Consider the following 19,024-nt stretch of genomic DNA (forward strand, 5'->3'; position numbering starts at 1 on the left):
ATAACCATGTTGTTGAACTGTCTGCTCAGTCGCGCAGATACACATTCAGTGCAGAGTCGTCCCTAGAGTTTCCAAAGGTGATGAGGGAAAGCTATTCCGTGTCCACAACCATGCACTGCAGAATCCTTGCCACATCTGCACAAAGGTAGGTATCATAGGCGTGCGCAGGGTTCCCCATCAGGGGGGGGGGGGTCGCGAAGGCTCATCGCAGCCCCCCCCCCCCCTGATGGCGCTGTCAATGTGTGGAGCAGATTTTGCCCCCCCCCCCCCCCCCGTACGCACGCCTATGGTTGGTATGCTGACTGGTGCTGTCAAAAAGCAGATAAACACGGAGCCGTCGGTCTCCCGATTCTGCCCAAATATGGTCAGTCTGTAGTAACACAGCAGCAGATTTCACGTGACTTCTCTGGGCAGTTGTCACATTCGGCACGCTTGGTGAAGGTGGTTCTTGTAATCGAGTGGATTGAGCACTTCGCAGTCGATGCTCAGGTGGCCTCGATAATTTGCACAGAATCGTCAAATGCCCACGCTGATAACTACCACACATGAGATTGTGGGATTTCTTGCATTACGTGACGATGTGATTGTGCGTGCCATAGTGGAAAGAGCAGTTTGCGTTCTACAGCCCTGCCTGCTTTTCATCGGCCGATTGATTGGCATTGCGGAAAGCGATGCCACGACTTTTGCTGGGCCACAGTGGACGTGCTGGGCTGACCGGCAATTGAACCCTATTGGGGCGGACGCTGATGGGATGTGTTCTGCACCATACGTCACTTCTGATATGCACTTTGTGTCTTCATCTGATGGACAACAATGCGACTGTAGCCGGCTCTCGTCCCAGATTCCACTTGTATACGCAGGAACTTCAACGTGTCTCTGGCCAGCTGCATTCTCTCCTTGCAAGTTTCAATGCTGCTGGATGCACCATCAGCTTCCTTCGGCCAACCTTTGCATTAGGACATGTTTCAATGCCACGACGTACTGGTCTGGTGTTACTCCAAGGTCTTCTAGAGCGCTGACATGGAACTGCACGTTGTCGTGAAGTGGACGAAGCTTCAAAACATCTGATGAGTTTTTCACGGAACTTCGGCACAGTAGTTGATCCACGTGCTAATTTATTAAAAGATCTCGACGTTTGAAGTGATACGTGAGTGTCTTGATTGCAATGTCCTGGTTTTGCTCAGCCAACCGGATGCCTTCGGTGGACCACTTCACGCTGCCGGTTAAGTACGTTAGCAAGTACTTGAATTTTTCAATACGTGGCAGCTTAGTGTTATTGTGGATTATGGCATCAAAGTGTTCCCAGAACGACTGCCATCCATGGAAATTACCATCGAAGGTCAGTATCTGGAACTTTGGTAGCAAAACCAATCAGTGACGCTGCTCTCTCACCAGGCCCAGTGCGTCGCTTGAATTCTGAAGGACGATGTTGTTGGGCACGGGTCCATTTGCTTGAGCATGCGTGCTGGCAGTGTACTGATGTCCTTGCAATCAGAACTTGGCACGGCTTAGAGGATCTTCTCATTGTACTCTTGAGCCACTTGCTGATCCAGGTTTTCTCCTTCTGTGGCTGCAAGAATGATTTCGCCCAGTCTCGAAAGTGCGGTTTCCTTGTCCGCCATAAAATCCGTGTGTCTGTTAACCTGAGAAGCGTCTGGATCTGGTTGTTGCAGTAGGTCTGTCAATAGTGTTAGAGCTCATTTGGTAGCAGCTTTGATTGAGCCGCGCTTCCATAGCTGGTCCGAGTTTGCCATGGCCTTGACGTAAAGGAAGTCTCTGTTGGGGCAGTCCCGGGTTTTGGCATAAACAAATGCTGTGAAATATCTGGTTACCCAGGTGTAAAAGAGAGACGTCTGTTTATCGTCAATACTGCAGGCGAACTGCTGAACTGCCCATGTGCGCATGCCCCCGTGCCCTCGATCCCGCCTCCGCGTGCTTTTCTTCGATTGAGTCTGCTATGTTCCAGGTTGCTTGATTCCAGGCTATTTTTCTACATACTCGGTTCTTTGGTTGAGTTAGAATTCAACAAAATATCAAATGAATGGAAGTCGTATGCTGAAGGAGTCAGAATTTGGAAGAATTTTTATACTTCATACGAGCCTAAGTATGTGAAAATGCCTTGAAATTTGTGGCATCAACTAATACAGCGTTGGTCTTAAGGTAATAAATTGTTTACCGATGTAGTGCAACATGACATCCTAAGCAACAAAACTTCGGCACTATAAGTGCTGTATTCTGCGGTGCCTCAGAAATCAATGTCTCATACATCATGCACATGGTATCCCAAGTCTGTGGCATTATGCGACCTAATTGCTGTGCAATACAAGCTGACAGTTCCACTCAAGTGCATTTTTCTTGTGTGTGTATCACATGCCAATTCTACACCTTCATAAGTCCTTCAGGCAACCTTATGATGCCTTTTTTTTCCCAGGAGGAGCAGCTGTAATTGTGTCCTTTCAGGATGAGGATGATGTAGTGGAGAAAATAAATGGTACAAATGTCTTTGAAGCCAATGTTCGGACAAAAAGGCGTCAGACAGTATCTACAACATTCCTTGTTCGAAAACTGTTACATCACTTGTTTTGCATGAGTTGTAAAAGTTGAGAAAGAATTGCTTCCTTGCAGGTATCATTTGTGGGCAAGTCAAGCGAGATGAAGGAAATGCAGCAGCTGTCAGGTGGCCAGAAGTCACTGGTTGCATTGGCACTCATCTTTGCAATCCAGAAGTGTGACCCAGCACCCTTTTACCTTTTCGACGAGATTGACCAGGCGCTTGATTCACAGCATCGCAAAGCAGTTGCAGGCAAGTTGACTCATTTCATTTACATTCTCTGCCTTGATTTGGTGTAGAAGAGTGGCTCTCACTGTGAGAGAATTGCAGCAGAAGAAGTAAAAAAAAATCCAGCAGTGTTTAAATGGTAGACTTTTCTGATTGACAGGGGTACCAATATGGGCTGCTTGTTTCATCGTAAACTGGCTTGTCACATAGCGCGGAAACAAAACCAGAACAAAAGATGCAGTAGCAGACAGACACAAGCGCAGTATATGTAATTCGGAAAACAGGTTTGCAAAATAGTTTGGTATATCAATAATTCAAAATGTGCTATCGTCCTTCAGACAGCATTGACTGACTCGCTGTTGTGACATGGTGTGGCACGCCTGTACTTATTACTCATTTGTCATCTATGTGGAAAGTGCATAGTATTCGAGCCCGCAGGGGCGTCTGCGCGAGCAGGCGTTTGGTGTGTAGCGACACCACGGACCCGAGCTAACGGGGGGTTTCGACCCCTCCCACGCCTAGCCGCGCGTGGCATTGCCGTGTCCGGTGAAAAGGGGATCCTGGGGGTTGAGCCAACGCCGGGTGATTGGACCTTTAAGGCCCCCCGGCAGAGGCAACACACCCCTTTGGCCCCGGCTTCACGTAGACGGCACCCCTGGGCTGACCCACCCAGGAGAAATCGGTGGTCACCTTTTCCTATCCCCCTCTCTGATCTTTCACTTTCCTATCTTCTTTCGTCACTGTCCTGTCTCCTATTCCCTTCAGTTACTTCCCAATTTTCATAGGTGGCTTGGGTTAACCTTGTGCAAATAGCCAACCTTGGTCTATGTGCATTGGGTTATAGTCGCGGTGTACAGCTGGCGTCTGCATGTTTTCAGCACCATGAATCTTGTAGCGTCCTCATGTTGGGCTCCGTGGCGGGTGGCCGCCATCACTTCTGAATCATATTCCACTATCATGCATAGAGTGTTTCCATTATTAAATGATCGTGCCACTTCGAAGCGCATACGCACCGAAGAACTCAACCTTTTCCAGCCGACCAAAAGAAGTATTTCCCCACTATCATGTTGTACACAGTGAGAAGTCTGACAAACCAGCTAGGACCGTGTCCCCTTTCGTTGTATCCAGAACACTAACAGACAGCTTAGGTGCTGGCTATAAGGTAACTAAAATGGCTAGTGGAGACCTCCTTATCGAACTCCGTGACAAAATACAATTTGACAAACTGAAGAACCTCCGAACTTTTGGCGACATTCCCATTACCGTGACACCACACTGATCCATGAACTCTGCCCGCGGAGTCGTGTCGGACGCAGATCTCCTTGATCTAACCGAGACCGAACCCCTCGAAGGTTGGAAGGACCAGAACGTGACCAATGTAAAGCGAATTGTCATCCGAAGGAACAACCAGGAAATCCCCACAAAACACTTGATACTTACCTTTGCCACAAGCAAACTACCACAAAACATAGAAACTGGCTACAAAAAGACAACCATCAGACCGTACATCCCAAACCCTCGCCGATGCTTTCAGTGCCAAAGATTTGGCCATGGCTCTCAGAGCTGCCGTGGTCAACCTACCTGCGCAAAATGCGGTGTCCAAGGCCATGCCTCAGACACCTGCAATGAAACTCCACACTGCGTGAACTGCGACAGTGACCACACTGCGTATTCACGATCATGCCCAAATTGGAAAAAGGAAAAAGACATCATATCACTGAAGGTCCGTGAAAACATTTCTGTGATAACCGGGTAGTCCTGGGCCATGCCGGTCGCCGGACCGAATCACACACGTGTACGTTGGCGGGTTCCACACTGACTGGCCTGGTCATGTGCGCCGTATTTATTTCATTGCAAACATCGACGCCCCCGGGCGCTGGAACGGCAAACTAATCTTATCACATCCCTCCCCCCTTTATTAATGGATGCAAACAATTGTTTAAGGTGAGTAGCGCGATACTGGTCATCGAATTCTGGTACTTCGATGCAGGACAGGAGTACTGGGTGCTGTACTCGCCACGTCTTCCCTGGGATCTTGCCTAGACTCGGTGTCGTGACGGCGATCCTTGAGTTAGCTGCCTCTGACCCACGTCCAAGCTTGGAGCAAGACCTGTAGCTACTGGGCTGCCTGACTTTTGGTTGTCTGCACTCAGTTCCTCATGGGGCTGGCGGATGTGATCCAGATGTCGAGTTAAACGCCGTCCATCCTCCAGTAGAACATCCATGGACGAAGTGCGTTGTTTGGTGACGACTGCAGGGAGCCACGCAGGACCTGAATGGAAGTTCCTTGCGAACACCTGGTCACCAGGGTGACCCAAAACCCTGGGTCTTGTTCCTTGGTCGCATCTGATTTTCTGCTTAAGTTGCTTCTGTAGCACCTTAGTCCTGAGGTGTGGGTGTAGCAGGTCCAACGCAGTCCTCAGCTTCCGCCCCAACAACAGCTCCGAAAAAACTTCGTGCTATTGGCTTACCAGCTCTTCCGTAGACTTCACGACGTTGACTCCCTCCGTCTGAGCGATGCCTAGCTTGAAGGCCTTCATCCAGCTTCGTCCAAACAGCGTAGGACACGCCCCTTTCACGACAAATAGTGGTAGCTGGCGCTCCTTGTCACCAAGTTTGACCATTGCTTCCAGCTTTCCCTCGACGCGTTTCATGTCGCCGAAAAAACTTCTCAGCTGCATACTCGATGGCTCCAATGGCACCGACGGAAAAAGCTCGGCGAACTTGCCATCATCAATGGTCGACACACTAGCGCCGGTGTCCAACTCCATATCGAGCGTTACACCGTTAACTTCAACCGCTATGCGCATTGTCCGAACTAGCTGTGTGAAGCGTCCACAAGTCGAAAACTTCGGGCTCTTCAGCAGAGACAGTCAGGTCGCCCAGGTTGTTCACGCAACTAGACCGGCTGCGACTAGACTGGCTCTGGTCGAAATTTCTACTCCCCGGCTGAACTCTGCAAACTCTTGCAAGGTGCCCTTTTTGGCGGCAGTTGTGACAGATCGTGCTGCCGTGCCTACACCAATGCGTAGAATGACCTCCCCCGCAACGAAAGCAACAGCTATCATTTTCCCCCGAGGCGACAACGTTCGCTTGCTCCGGAGCTTCGTCAGAAAGTACAGTCAACTGCCGATTTTTCGGACTCCCTAGGGACCGCGAAATCGTCCGAAAAATCGGGCAGTCCGAAAAATCGAATTCATGCTTTTTTATTTAGCTGAAGTGGTCAAATCGCCCCAGCCACGTCCGAAATAGCTTTAATGCCTCCCAGTACAATTATCAGGCATTTTGGTGCGCGCCCAGGCTCTCGCAAATACATTTGGTACCTGCCGCGAACCCCGCTTAACTACGTACGTGCCAACCGCCACTTTTGCATCTCGTGATGAGCGCCACTGATAACAGCAAAGCGTGGAATAGATTACGGCTATCTCGCATGAAGCGTTTGTAATCGATGACGCGGGACACAAAGACTGTGGCGGAAGAGCGGACGACTCGTCCGGCTTTCTCCGATGCGTGTGCGCATGTAAACGATGCGCAAACAGATCGCCAAATCGTCGCCGATACGCAGGATTTGCTGCCGTGTCAAGCCGATCGTTTCTAGTTGTGTGCAGCACATCGCCAACTAAGCTGACGCCGTCACTTTACTGTTGCTGTATCGTAAGCACGCATTTATCATGAAAGGGTTCGTGATGCGCACTTAGCTCCTGACCGCACACGGCCGCGGCAATGGCGAGCTTACGCGCCGCGAACGAGTATGCACGGAGGTGTGAAACTGATGGATAATCCGTAGACTTTTAGTACGCCAATAAAGGAAAGTGGTAGACAGCTGCAAGAACACTCTAGTTACGGATTATTAACACTTCACGCCGTGATCGAACTTGTACTACGCTTGCTGCTACTGATACCGATGACGAAGCACTGCCGTTCGTAGACGCGGAGCTCATCCTTGTGTCGCAAGCGCGAATGCGCGCCGCTGAACGGTTCAGACAGCGACGAATCGTCAAGTGGCAGCGACGAAAGCTTCCCAAGATCCACAAGCCCACTGTCCCGCTCCGTCCTATCGTGGATTTTACATCTTCTCCACTCCGTGCGCTGTCCAAGTATCTCCACCGGACTCTGGCGCCGCTCGTGGGAAAAACACCAACCCACATACGCAACGCCAGCCACTTCGTGGAGCGCATGAAAGATGTGACAGTGAGCAGTGATGAGTGCATCGTTTCGTTCGACGTCGTGTCTCTGTTCACCAGTGTGCCCATAGCGCTAGCAGTGTCCTGCGCACGAGCAGCTTTGGAGGAAGACAAACTCTTGAGCGAAAGAAGCTGCCTAAGCATCGAAGAACTGTGTCGTCTACTGGAGTATTGCCTCAAGGGGACATACTTCAGTGTCGACGGGATCTTCTACAGACAAGCCAGCAGGACCGCGATGGGGGCGGCGATCTCCGTTACAGCTGCGAACCTCACAATGGAGCACATTGAAGAAACAGCACTAGGGTCCTTTATTGACAAGCCGAAAGTGTTTGTGAAGTACGTGGATGACTGCTTCTGCGTCATAAAGAAGTCAGCCGTAGACAGCTTCCTCCAACATCTGAATTCCGTCTACCAGGCGATACAGTTCACGGTGGAGCGAGAGCGAGACGGGACGCTTCTGTTTCTCGATGTGGCAGTCGGGAGGCAGGGCGAGCGCATGACCTTCTCGGTATACAGAAAGCCAACGCACACCGGCAGGTATTTGCATTTCACGTCCTGTCATCCGACTGCCCACAAAGCTTCGGTAGTTTCGGCGCTCCTTTCACGTGCAAGAACAACCTGCACGTCGGAAGGGGACAGAAAGAGAGAAGAGGAGAGGGTCGTCGCCGAGCTGCTAAAGAACGGATACACCAAAGCTTTCATTCGCCGAGTGTCGCGCCGTGTGCCGAAAGGCACGCTACGCGACCCCCCTCCCCCCTCCCCGGCCACCCCACCGGCCACAACGGAATCCAAGAAGCCAGCCCAGCGCATTGTCATACCATATGTGCCGGGCATCAGCGAAGAGCTCGCCAGGATTCTTAGAAAAGAGGGGGTCACGGTGATACACAAGCCAGCGTCGACGCTCACCCGCCTGCTACCGCGGCCGAAGGATCGACCCCCGAGGGAACAACACCAGGGCGTAGTTTACAGGGTGCCGTGTTCGCAATGCCCAGCTAGCTACATAGGCGAGAGCAAGTGCTTCCGAGAAAGAATGCGCCAACATAAGAACGACGTCAGGAAGATGGAAATGCAACGCAGCGCTCTTGCAGAGCACTGTGAAAAGCACGACCATAAGATCGACTTCGACGGCGCTTCTGTTCTGGAAACAGAAAGGAATCTGGGAAGGAGGCTCTTGCTCGAGTCGTGGCACATTCAAAACACGCCAGCAAATGTGAACCGGTCCCTGGCAACAATGCCCTCAGTTTACATTCACGGCCTTCGAAACGTGAGGGAAAGGGAAATCCGGAGCCACGGTGGAACAAGTCTGGGAGAAGCTTCCATGACCAAACCAGTCAACCCCTGAGGAAGGGACCGAATCGGTCCCGAAACGTCGGGCTCTCTTAAACTTGGCTGGAGCCATATCAACCTCCTAAATATTCCACCCAGCCAGACAGATTTCTGTCGAAATGTTTACATTCAAAACAGTCTAAAGAAACAAAAAATCAGCAAACGCAGGCTTTAGCAGAGCTCTCACACCAACGTATAGCGCGCCGGTTCGAGTACGCGCAGCTCAAGATGGCGATTTCGCCAATCTTGCACGTTAGACGGCGCGCATTTCAATATGGCGCCCCCCTGGCGTGAGAATTTGAAAAGGTGTATAGGGTCCCCTTTTCCTGTGGTGCCTGTTATGTCGGACAGACCGGAAGGTGTTTAAGCGACCGACTATGGGAACATGCTAACAATGTTAGAAATGGGAAAGATGGGTTCCTTGCACAGCATTGCGCTGCGTGCAACTGCGCGCCTCTTTTCGAGGACACAGTGATGCTGTATAAACACCGAGACACCCGAATCATCGTCGAGGCTGCGCAGATGGCACGTGAACACAACTCTTGCGTGGGCAAGCCTTCCTTGTCTCTCTCCCAGAAGGAAGTAAGGTTTCTGGGAAGTGTCGGCGCGCGCAACTAGTGATAGGTTTTTTGTTTTGTATTTTTTTGTTTTTTGTTTTTGATGTTTCCTGAGGTTTATTTTTGTATGTTTTTGGTGTTTGAATTTTTTGCCTTCTAATCTTTGCATTGTTCATATTTTGACACGTGGTTGTGTCACCTATATATTTTCGTGTTCTACACAATAAACCTAGTTGGAAGTTAGCGCTCGTCTTCGTGTACCTTTTGTCTTGGTCCGGATTTTGCGCTATAACAATTATCAAAATAAAAGCATAGTTTTTCTTGTTTATTACATGTAGCCCAATTATTGTAGATATTATGGAGCGCCGCATGCCGCCAACATGCTCGAGCTCGATCAGCGAAGCAAAATGGTTAGAGGGATGAAACGTGTGGTCACGGCCACAATCCACGCTTCTCGGCTAATTTCTCCTGTGCTTCAGCAGTACCTTCCGAACGGCATTGTCGTTTGCATACGTTTGCATTCTTTTCGATATTCGTGTTTGGATCATGCTGATGGAACCTGCAACATCCGAGTAAAGTGAATTGCACATGGCTAGAGTCTGAACATGCCTGTGACACAAGCGCTACTGAATGGGATGTTGAATACTTGTGTTCCGTTCAAGTCCGTGTTCCTGACTGCGCAATGGAACGACGTTTGGAAACCATCAAGACGTTAAACATGCGGTCCCATGCAGCAGCGATGGCGCTACTCGCTAGCGGCCTACTACTGCAGCAAATCCATGAGGCAGGCTCGGTACGCACTACCTCGGAGTGCCGTTCAGTTCATACGTCAATTCTAGTTCATGCAGTTTTCTGTAGCACGCCCAGGATGTCGCAAAGCATCGTTGACGCATGGTAACGGAGCTGAAATATAACGTTTCACACCGCAGCAAATAATTAGGTGGCGAGCACTTTCCATGCTTTGGGAAAGTATTTTGGTCTCATATCCATTTCAGTGCAGCTCATGACTTCATCCGGTGAAAGTGGTGAGCATTGCGGATAAATTCAGTTGATAGTTTGCGCTGGTCGTGTCCACTTTGTAATGCGTGTCCTCCCTAACTTCTTTTGTCCCAGTAACTGTAGCGCGGTATTTTAATCAGACATATCACAGAACTGAAATCCAGTCGAAATAGGTCTCAGACGCGGCCTTACATTCTGCCCCATGAACAAGGCAGTGCGTGAGTACGAGCTGCGCAAAAATATAACTGAGTTTTCAAGGCGTTTATGCATCAAGGGATTGTTGTTTGATAAGGCAGATACAGAAGACTAAAAAACAATGACTCTCTGCGACTGCCATGCACTTGGACACCAGATAAAAAAAATGCCATGAATTAGACCAATACAATAATCTAGTCTTAAGGGAAATTCTGAACTCAACTAGACAAGAGTCGAGAGCTGAAGAACTTAACTCATGCAGAGCATGACGTCTTGAAACATCTGACAAGCAGAAAGGACATTATTATAAAACTTGCGGACAAGAGTGGGAGTATATTAATCTGGCCTGAGGAAAAACATAGAAACAAGGCTACCAGGCAGCTCAGTAAAAAGGTCCACTATTGAAAAGTAACCACCGATCCAACTCAAGAATATAGTAAGAATATACAACATATGACAACAGATTTTCTCACCAGAGAATTAGTCACACATTCCGAGTACTGTTTCTTGGTGCCTAAAAACCAGCAAGCAGACCGCTTCGTCATAAGGTTTCCATAGATGAATGCTTATCATGCAAATCCCAGGTGGACCTATACAGTCGAACCTGTTTATGATGAAAAGTGACGTGAAAAGTGGCGATTACATCAGTAGTTGATTGGTATAAATAATGGCATGCATATTCTCGGCCTGTCCATTTTGTGACTCTCCCAGCGATCCCCAGTTTTGCCCCATCCTGTGCGATTCCATTTAGTCCCTACCTCGACTGTCTCTTGGTAGCCACTCGGTTGCTCCTCTCTTGCCGGTTCTTCGCATTATGTGGGGTCCATTTCTTTCGCTTGGATGTCAACTAGGATATCTGCACCCCTGTTTGTTCCTGACCCATTCGGCAGTTGATTTGTTGTGCTCCATGTTTCGTTTCGATATGTTAGAACTGGCAGTATGCAGTGATTGTATACTTTTTACTTTAATCACAGTGGCACATTTTCTGACATTATTTGGGGCCGATTCTTATTCTTCGGTGAATTCCTTTTTTGTGGTTAGGCTGTCCTGTTAGTGGATGTCCTAGGTATATGTATTCTTGTATACGCTCCAATGTATGGTTTCCAGTCGTGAACTCTCTCTGTTGCCGGGCTGCATTATCATTGTCTTAATTAGTATACCATTATTGATACCTACACTAATTGCTTATCTGGTGTTCTCTTATCCATAGTCTAATCAGCTAATGTAACTACTTCTTAAAATTGTTTTATTGCTTTTTTATGCGTGTATGTGTGTAGTATATATGTGTGACGTGCTCTTGACAACTTGCTCGTATTTCAAGTGTGTAAAAACATTATATACGACTGTGTTGGTACTTTTGTTGCCTTACGCTTCACATTGCTATTTACTAATAATTATAACTAGTATCATTAAGGAGTGTGCAGTGGAAGTCAGGGGTACAGTCGTTAGACAGGACACTGGCAAGCTATCCAAAGAGACGAAAAACCTCATTAAGAAACGTCAAGCCATGAAAGCCTCAAATGCAACAGACAAAATAGAGCTGGCGGAGCTTTCGAAGTTAATCAATAGGCGTAAAGTAGCCGTCATAAGAAAGTATAATATGGAGAGAATTGAGCATGCTCTAAAGAACAGAAGCCTCAAAGCTATGAAAACAAAACTGTGCATAGGCAAAAATCAGATGTATGCATTAAGGGACAAGGAAGGCAAGGTCACAACCAATATGGATAGAATAGTTGAGGTAGCGGAAGAGTTCTACAGAGATCTGTACAGCAGCCGAGAACGTCAGGATGATAACGTAAGAAGCAGTAATATCCCAGAGGAATCTGACATCCCACCAGTATTGACAGGAGAAGTAAAGAAAGCCCTAAAGGGAATGCAAAGAGGCAAAGCTGCTGGTGAGGATCAGGTAACATCAGACCTGTTGAAAGACGGTGGAGAGATTATGTTAGAGACACTGGCCACCCTGTATACGAAGTGTCTCTCGACGGGGAGGATACCAGAATCTTGGAAGAATGCCAACATCATCTTGATCCATAAGAAAGGGGACGTCACGGACCTGAAAAATTACAGGCCCATAAGCTTACTGTCCGTTGTCTACAAGCTATTTACAAAAGTAATGGCTAACAGAATTAATACGATATTAGAGTTCAATCAACCAAGGGACCAGGCAGGATTTCATACAAGCTTCTCAACAATAGACCATATTCATACTATCAATCAGGTGATAGAGAAATGCGCGGAATACAACCAACCCCTATACATAGCCTTCATAGATTACGAGAAGGCATTTGACTCGGTGGAGACATCAGCAGTCATGCAGGCACTGCGGAATCGGGGCATCGACGAAGCCTATATAAACATAATGGAAGAAATCTACAGCGGATCCACAGCCACTACAGTCCTCCATAAAGAAGACTAGGGTACCAATATGGGCTTGTTGGTTCATCTTGAACAGGCTAGTAGCATAGCGCGGGAAGACACACGGACAAAGAAGAGCTAACAAACCTCTTCTCCAGTATCATTCGGCTCATTCCAAGCTGGTGAAGAGGGGCATAACTAACCTGTGCTTCAAAAGTGCCCTCAAAAAGTCGTGCCCCCACCTAATGAAGGCAAGTTTTCATCAACAGGTGACACGTCTGGAAGACGCCGGCTATCCTAAGTATGTGCTAGTGTCAGTAGCGGAAAAGGTGCTAAAGCAGGAACGCTCGAACAGATGCCTCCCGACAAATGGTGAAGGTAACGGGCGTGAACCCAAGAGAACTGCTGTAATACCGTACATACATCAGTTATCTCACAGTTTGAAGAAAATAGGAGGGCGAGAAAACATAAACGTGGTCTTTTCAGCTCCGAACAAGTTGAGCACCCTATGTAGAGCTACTAATCCGGTAATGACTACCCGGTCGGTCTGTGATAAGAAACACAAGGATCAGTTTGTCCCATGCGCTGTTGGCGTTGTTTATCGCATTCCCCTCTCATGCGGCAATTGTTACATAGGCCAGACCGGAAGATGCATTAATGACCGGTTGAGGGAACACCGAAATAAAGTACAGTAAAACCCCGTTAATTCGGACTTCACGGGACCAGAGAGAATGTCCGAATTAACCGAGGGTTCGAATTATCGCGAGTACGATCAAAACACTAGAAAAATGTTTCCGCCACCACCAGACTTTTATTTCTTAAAAAAGTCGGTGATCGCGGTTTGCTTCGCGGAGGCAACGTGCAAGGAAATCACAATTTTGCTAAGTTCCTGAAAGTGGCTGTCCGCGCACACTGTGCCGCAAAGCGGCGGTCTAGCTGACGCAGCCAGGCTTGAAATATTTCGGCCGTCATCCAAGCCTTTCTATTAAAGCGGTAGTCGACAGGCAGCTGCTTAATGTTCTTAAAACATCTTGGCTTCGCAGCCTTTCCGATCACCAGCAGCGGCAGCTACTCTGTGCCGGTCATGTTCGTAGCCAGAAGAACCGTCACCCGCTCTCTACTCCGTTTCCCGCCGACACACGGGTCCCCCTTAAACACGATCGTCTTCTCAGGCAGAGCCTTAAAGAACAGCGCTGTCTCGTCAGTGTTGATAATGTTGCACGGCTCGTACGTAGAAAGGCGTGCGGAAAGTCCGGAACGCCAGGCCTGCACAACGCTTCACCGCGCACGTTGCGGAACACCAGGGGTGCTATCGCGGAACGATGCCTTTGCCATATTCTATGCTATTCTTATCATCCACCACTCGTGGCTGGCTGATCGCGTTGATATGGTGGCTTAGCGTTGATAACGCGGACGGACCGTCGCCATGTTGCCTGTTGCTGATGACAGTAGCGATGCACTGCCTTTCATTTTGTGTATGTGCCTCCGAGATGCAAAGCTCGTTTTAAATCTCGGAGGCCATAATCCGATCTCGTTACCTCGTTTTAAATCTCGGAGGCCATGATCCGATCTCGAAGTTGTTAGATGCGCCGTCGATTTCGGCTGCGAATCCGAATTATATCCGAACCGCGGCCGTGGCGGTATCCGCTGCTGCTTCCCCGTCTCGACCCGACCTCGGTCGGGAGTTCGAATTAACCGAAGCGCGGTCGAATCTGTCCGAATTAATGAGAGTTCTCAGCCATAGAACAATGCACATTTTGGACGGGACCAGACGCCGCGTCCGAATTAACCGAAGTTCCGAATTAACGGGGGCCGAATTAACGAGATTTTACTGTAAAAGGTGTGTCAGGTGACGGTTTTTTAGCACTTCACTGCAAAACGTGTGCATGCCACCCAGTACTAGAGAATACTGCCATTCTTTCAAGAAGTAAATCGGAGCCTGTACGGCTGATAATAGAGACAGATCGCATTCTTTCCGCCGGCGACCACTGTATCAGCAAGGTGTCACTGTCATTATCCACCAAAGAAATTGAATATTTACGCATGCCCGATAGTTAAGGTTGGTTGCAATGTTTAAACGCTGTGTGACTGATAAGATTGAACGCAATTTTCCATGTGCTATCAGTTGTAAACGAAAATATCTCACTACGGTCGTGTGATTTCATGTGTGTGTATATATGACCGATCCTGAAACTAAAATTTTCGTTGTTGAAAGTTAGCGCTTGTGTTCGTCTCGTACCTCTTCTTTGTCCGTGTGTCTTCCCGCGCTATGCTACTAGCCTGTTCTCCATAAAGAAAGCGACAGAATCCCAATAAAGAATGGCGTACGGCAGGGAGACACAATCTCTTCAATGCTATTCATCGCGTCTTTACAAAAGGTTTTCAGGGCCCTAGATTGGGAAGAATTAGGGATAAGAGTTAATGGAGAGTATCTCAGTAACCTGCGATTCGCTGATGACATTGCATTGATGAGTAACGCGGGAGACGAGTTACAGCTCATGATTACTGAACTGGATACGGAAAGTAGAAGAGGAGGTCTGAAAATAATATGCATAAAACTAAAGTAATGTGGAACAATCTTGGCAGAGAACAGCGCCTTGCGATAGGTAGCGAGACACTGGAAGTTGTAAAGGATTACGTCTACTTAGGACAGGTAGTAACCGCAGAGCCGAACCATGAGAGTGAAATAACTAGAATAAGGATGGGTTGGGGCTCATTCGGCAAGCATTATCAAATCATGAATGGTAATCTACCACTATCTCTCAAGAGGAAGGTATATAACAGCTGCATCTTACCGGTACTTACCTACGGTGCAGAAACCTGGAGACTTACAAAGAGGGTTCAACTTAACTTGAGGACGACGCAGCGAGCGATGGAAAGGAAAATGATAGGTGTAACCTTAAAAGACAGGAAGAGAGCAGAGTGGGTCAGGGAACAAACGGGGGTTAAGGATATCATAGTTGAAATCAAGAAGAAGAAATGGATATGGGCCGGGCACGTAGCACGTCGGCAAGATAACCGGTGGTCATTAAGGGTAACTGACTGGATTCCAAGAGATGGCAAACGCATGAGGGGGAGGCAGAAAATTAGGTGGGTAGATGAGAATAAGAAGTTTGTAGGTATAATGTGGCAGCAGAAAGCACAGGACCGGGTTGATTGGCGGAACTTCGGAGACGCCTTTTCCCTGCAGTGGGCGTAGACAGGCTGACGATGATGATGATAAGAGCAGGCTTTTACATTTATATCCCAAGAAAAAAAAAATATTGTCTTCACTTGTCACGTGCGTGAGAGAGACACTGTCCAGTACTTTACTTTTCTTAAGCATAACTTAAATAACTTTTCAAAGTTTTAGGTTCAGTCTTATTGAAAGGATTTGGTATATTATGAGAAAATTTCAGAGTGATCGGTCGGATAGTTTATCAGAAAAGGTACATCAAGTTTTGAAAATTTTCAAAGAACTGATCGTAAGAAAAACGCGCGGAAAGTGCCCACAACGTACAGCAATGACTGCACTACAAAAGCATTTCGGTGGGAAAATTTGCAATCAAAATTATGAAAATAGTAGGAAGTGAACATCTTCAACCGATCTATCCATGGCGCTCGATGCTCACCCCAAGGTCGCGGGATCGAATCCCGGCCGCAGCTGCTGCATTTTCGATGGAGGCGAAAATGTTTGAGGCCCGTGTACTTCGATTTAGGTGCATGCTAAAAAACCCCAGGTGGTAGAAATTTCTGGAGCCCTCCACTACGGCGTCTCTCGTAATCATATCTTGGTTTTGGGACGCAGTGATTCCACTCCTGCGCCAACTGCGCCAAAGTGCGCCAAATAGGATTTACTGCGCTATCCTGATAATATCGACAGAAATTGCGCCAAACTGCGCCAGAGTCTCGGGTTTGGGGTCGTCTATCACCGGCAATCGCACCGCCGGCGTGTCAAAACATGTGCAGCTTCATTTTGGCCCCGCCAAAGTCACAACCACAGACCAATAATTATTCCGCTAAATAGTTCGCACGTGCATCCCGAGTAAGCCATGACACCATGCTCATTGTCGACGCAGCTTGTGTAGTGCATGTCGGCTCGACGGCAAAACGCACTCTCTGCAGAGGCTCGTGACATCTAGGCCAATCGGTAGCGAGAAAGTGTGGCGGCGATTCATCGGCGGACGTTGTTGTTCCAGAAATGCTGCTGATAGCTCATTTCAAGCGTCGCACGGCACGTAATTAAAGCAGTGTTCGCTAATAATTATACGCGTGACGCTAAAATGTCTGGCACTTCTGTTTTTGGACATTGCGGAAATTGTACTTTATCCATGTATCTTCATCCAGAGGAGCTTTTTCGTAATTCCTTCCACCACCCCATTTGGGTTCGTTATCGCTCTTGCGGTAAATACAGTTGAAACCCGCAATAACGAAATCAGCGGCGAAAGCACAAAATTTCGCTCTTGCGGGAATTTCGTTGGCGCGAGAATGCGGCAGAAAAGACATGGAATTTACAAAAAACATATTTTATTTCCAAAAGTCAGTTTGTTTGCTTTGGCGGGCCTTACCATGCAGCAATTTCATGCCTCTCAATCGGGAATCCCGTTTGCCACGGCACAAAGTTCGCCCCATGCACTGGTCAGTGACGGCAGCACTGCGCTGTCACCAGTACGGTCGTCAAGTGCGCTTACAGGCGAACCTTCTTCCGGCTCCGCTGGATCAGCGCGGATCAGCGCAGAATCGTGGACAGCGAGCTGCACGCAACGCCGAATTCTGCGGCGATGTCCATCTTTTTCCTGCCCTTTTCCACCTCTGATGATTGCAGCCTTATCTTCCAGCGTGATGAACTTCCGCTTTTTCGTTGGAGGCGACATCTTCGCAGGCAGCGAAATCGGACGAAGCAATCGCAACACACAGTTCACGTTGCACCAAGCGACCAAACAGATGCACCACAAATGGCTCCACACACGCGACCATGTGCGCGCAAAGCCGACAAAGCCAAGCACATGAGCCAAGCCAACAAACGAAACTCCATGAGGAATGTGGATTTGGCTACGTAGTCCGCGATAACGAGCAGGTGTTTCGGCAAGCCATATCATCATCATTGTCGCCAGCTTTATGTTTTTTTGTAAACAATGATTGCGGCTGCTTCTCAAGTGCGCTGTAGCGATAGTTTTGCCCAATTTAAGTGTACCATGAATGCATTTCAGCAGTTTTCGAATGTAGTTAATGTTGCGAGAGTAGATTATTTGCGCACTCGTGCTTCAAAAATTTCGTTAATGAGGGACTGCGGTATGAATATCTTTCGTAGTCGCGAGTTACGAAATGCATTGAATCCTATGGGCGTTCGCCGGTGCTCCGAAAATATTTCGTTGCGGTGAGAATTTCGTTCCCTCGGGATTTCGTTATCGCGGGTTTCGACTGTACCCCCTAATTGGCCCTGCCTTTCGAGCTCTTGAGTGATAGGATGCGTCCCAATTCGAATTTTTTGCTTGATTAAAAATATGTAATTTCATTAATAAAAGCATGCCTCCTGGTCGGAGCAGCCGTAATTTGGTTTTAATACGCTCAGCTGTCTGTAGTGGGCCCATTGCTGAATGCCCAATGGGAAGCGGCTACGCCATGTTACACGTCCTCCCCTCGCTTTCCAGGGTCAATAGCTGACGGTTAAAAAAAGTCAGTTTCGTGTAAGGGCGAAGCAATGAATGCGATACTAACAAATTGTATTGTTATACGAAGTAAGGCTAGCAGCTGACTCTCTTTGTATCCGATGTCACGTAACTCAACAAAACGCTGGTTTAATTGAATGTGGCCGCTCCAGGGACCGAAGCGGTTTTCGTGCTGTCAGTTTTTAAACGCGAAGTCAGCGCTTAGAACACAGGAAGTCTCCTGATGCATCGAGATAGCGTGCGTGCCAGTGACCTTCGAGCGACGCAACCCCCCCCCCCTTTTCTCCTCCCCTTGGCGTCCCTTTAGGCTCCTTACGAAAGATGGGCGGGGCGTTTCCTGTCTGTTTGATGAGCAATCGACGGCAGCCCTCGAGCACAGGGTGATGTTATCGCATACGCGCCCTCTGTGCGACGGAGACGGCCGACTCGTTTCATCTCCGCTTCAGCCACGTTCGTCGCCATAGCTCGCAATCTTTTACTCGCAGGTAGAATGTACGATGCGCGGAGTGATCTTATCAATTTGGAACATGACGGCGACGGCAAAAACCCGTCGACGGTGTCCGTATAATTGCTATCGCAATAAAAGAAACATTGAGGAGCCATTCACTCTGTGAGGTGGATTACCAGCTAAGCTGTTTAGCGCAGGGCACAGTGGCGACATGGTGGAGGCCAGTTTGATATGCAAGGCCAGGTTGTTGACGGCAAGGCTGTTAGCGTTCAATACGCAATAATGTGAAAGCCTTAGATGCGTCATCAAACACAAAAAAGTCACAGTTTTGCCATGATGGCGAAGCAATGAATGCGATAGCAACAAATTGGAATGTAACGGGAAGAACGGAAAGCAGCTCGAAATTGCCAGCGCGTCGCTCGAGCCCAAAGGACGCACGGAAAGAACGCACACAGGATGAGTGTGAACTATCGTGCGTCACAGCTCAATACTTGAAGCGCACTGCTGAAACAAAACAGGACGCATGAAAT

General features: G+C 48.3%; 1 protein-coding gene across 1 annotated transcript in view; it reads left to right on the plus strand.

Moving 5' to 3' along the window:
* The window catches only part of LOC119379432 (structural maintenance of chromosomes protein 3), a 661,154-nt gene that overhangs the window by 614,481 nt on the left and 27,649 nt on the right, over window positions 1-19,024 (plus strand). Inside the window, exon 29 of the mRNA XM_049411979.1 lies at window positions 2,626-2,803. Within this exon, the coding sequence (XP_049267936.1) occupies window positions 2,626-2,803 (178 nt within the window). The remainder of the gene's footprint in view (window positions 1-2,625; window positions 2,804-19,024) is intronic.

Source organism: Rhipicephalus sanguineus, chromosome 1, assembly GCF_013339695.2.
Source record: "Rhipicephalus sanguineus isolate Rsan-2018 chromosome 1, BIME_Rsan_1.4, whole genome shotgun sequence".
In the NCBI taxonomy this organism is placed as follows: domain Eukaryota; kingdom Metazoa; phylum Arthropoda; class Arachnida; order Ixodida; family Ixodidae; genus Rhipicephalus; species Rhipicephalus sanguineus.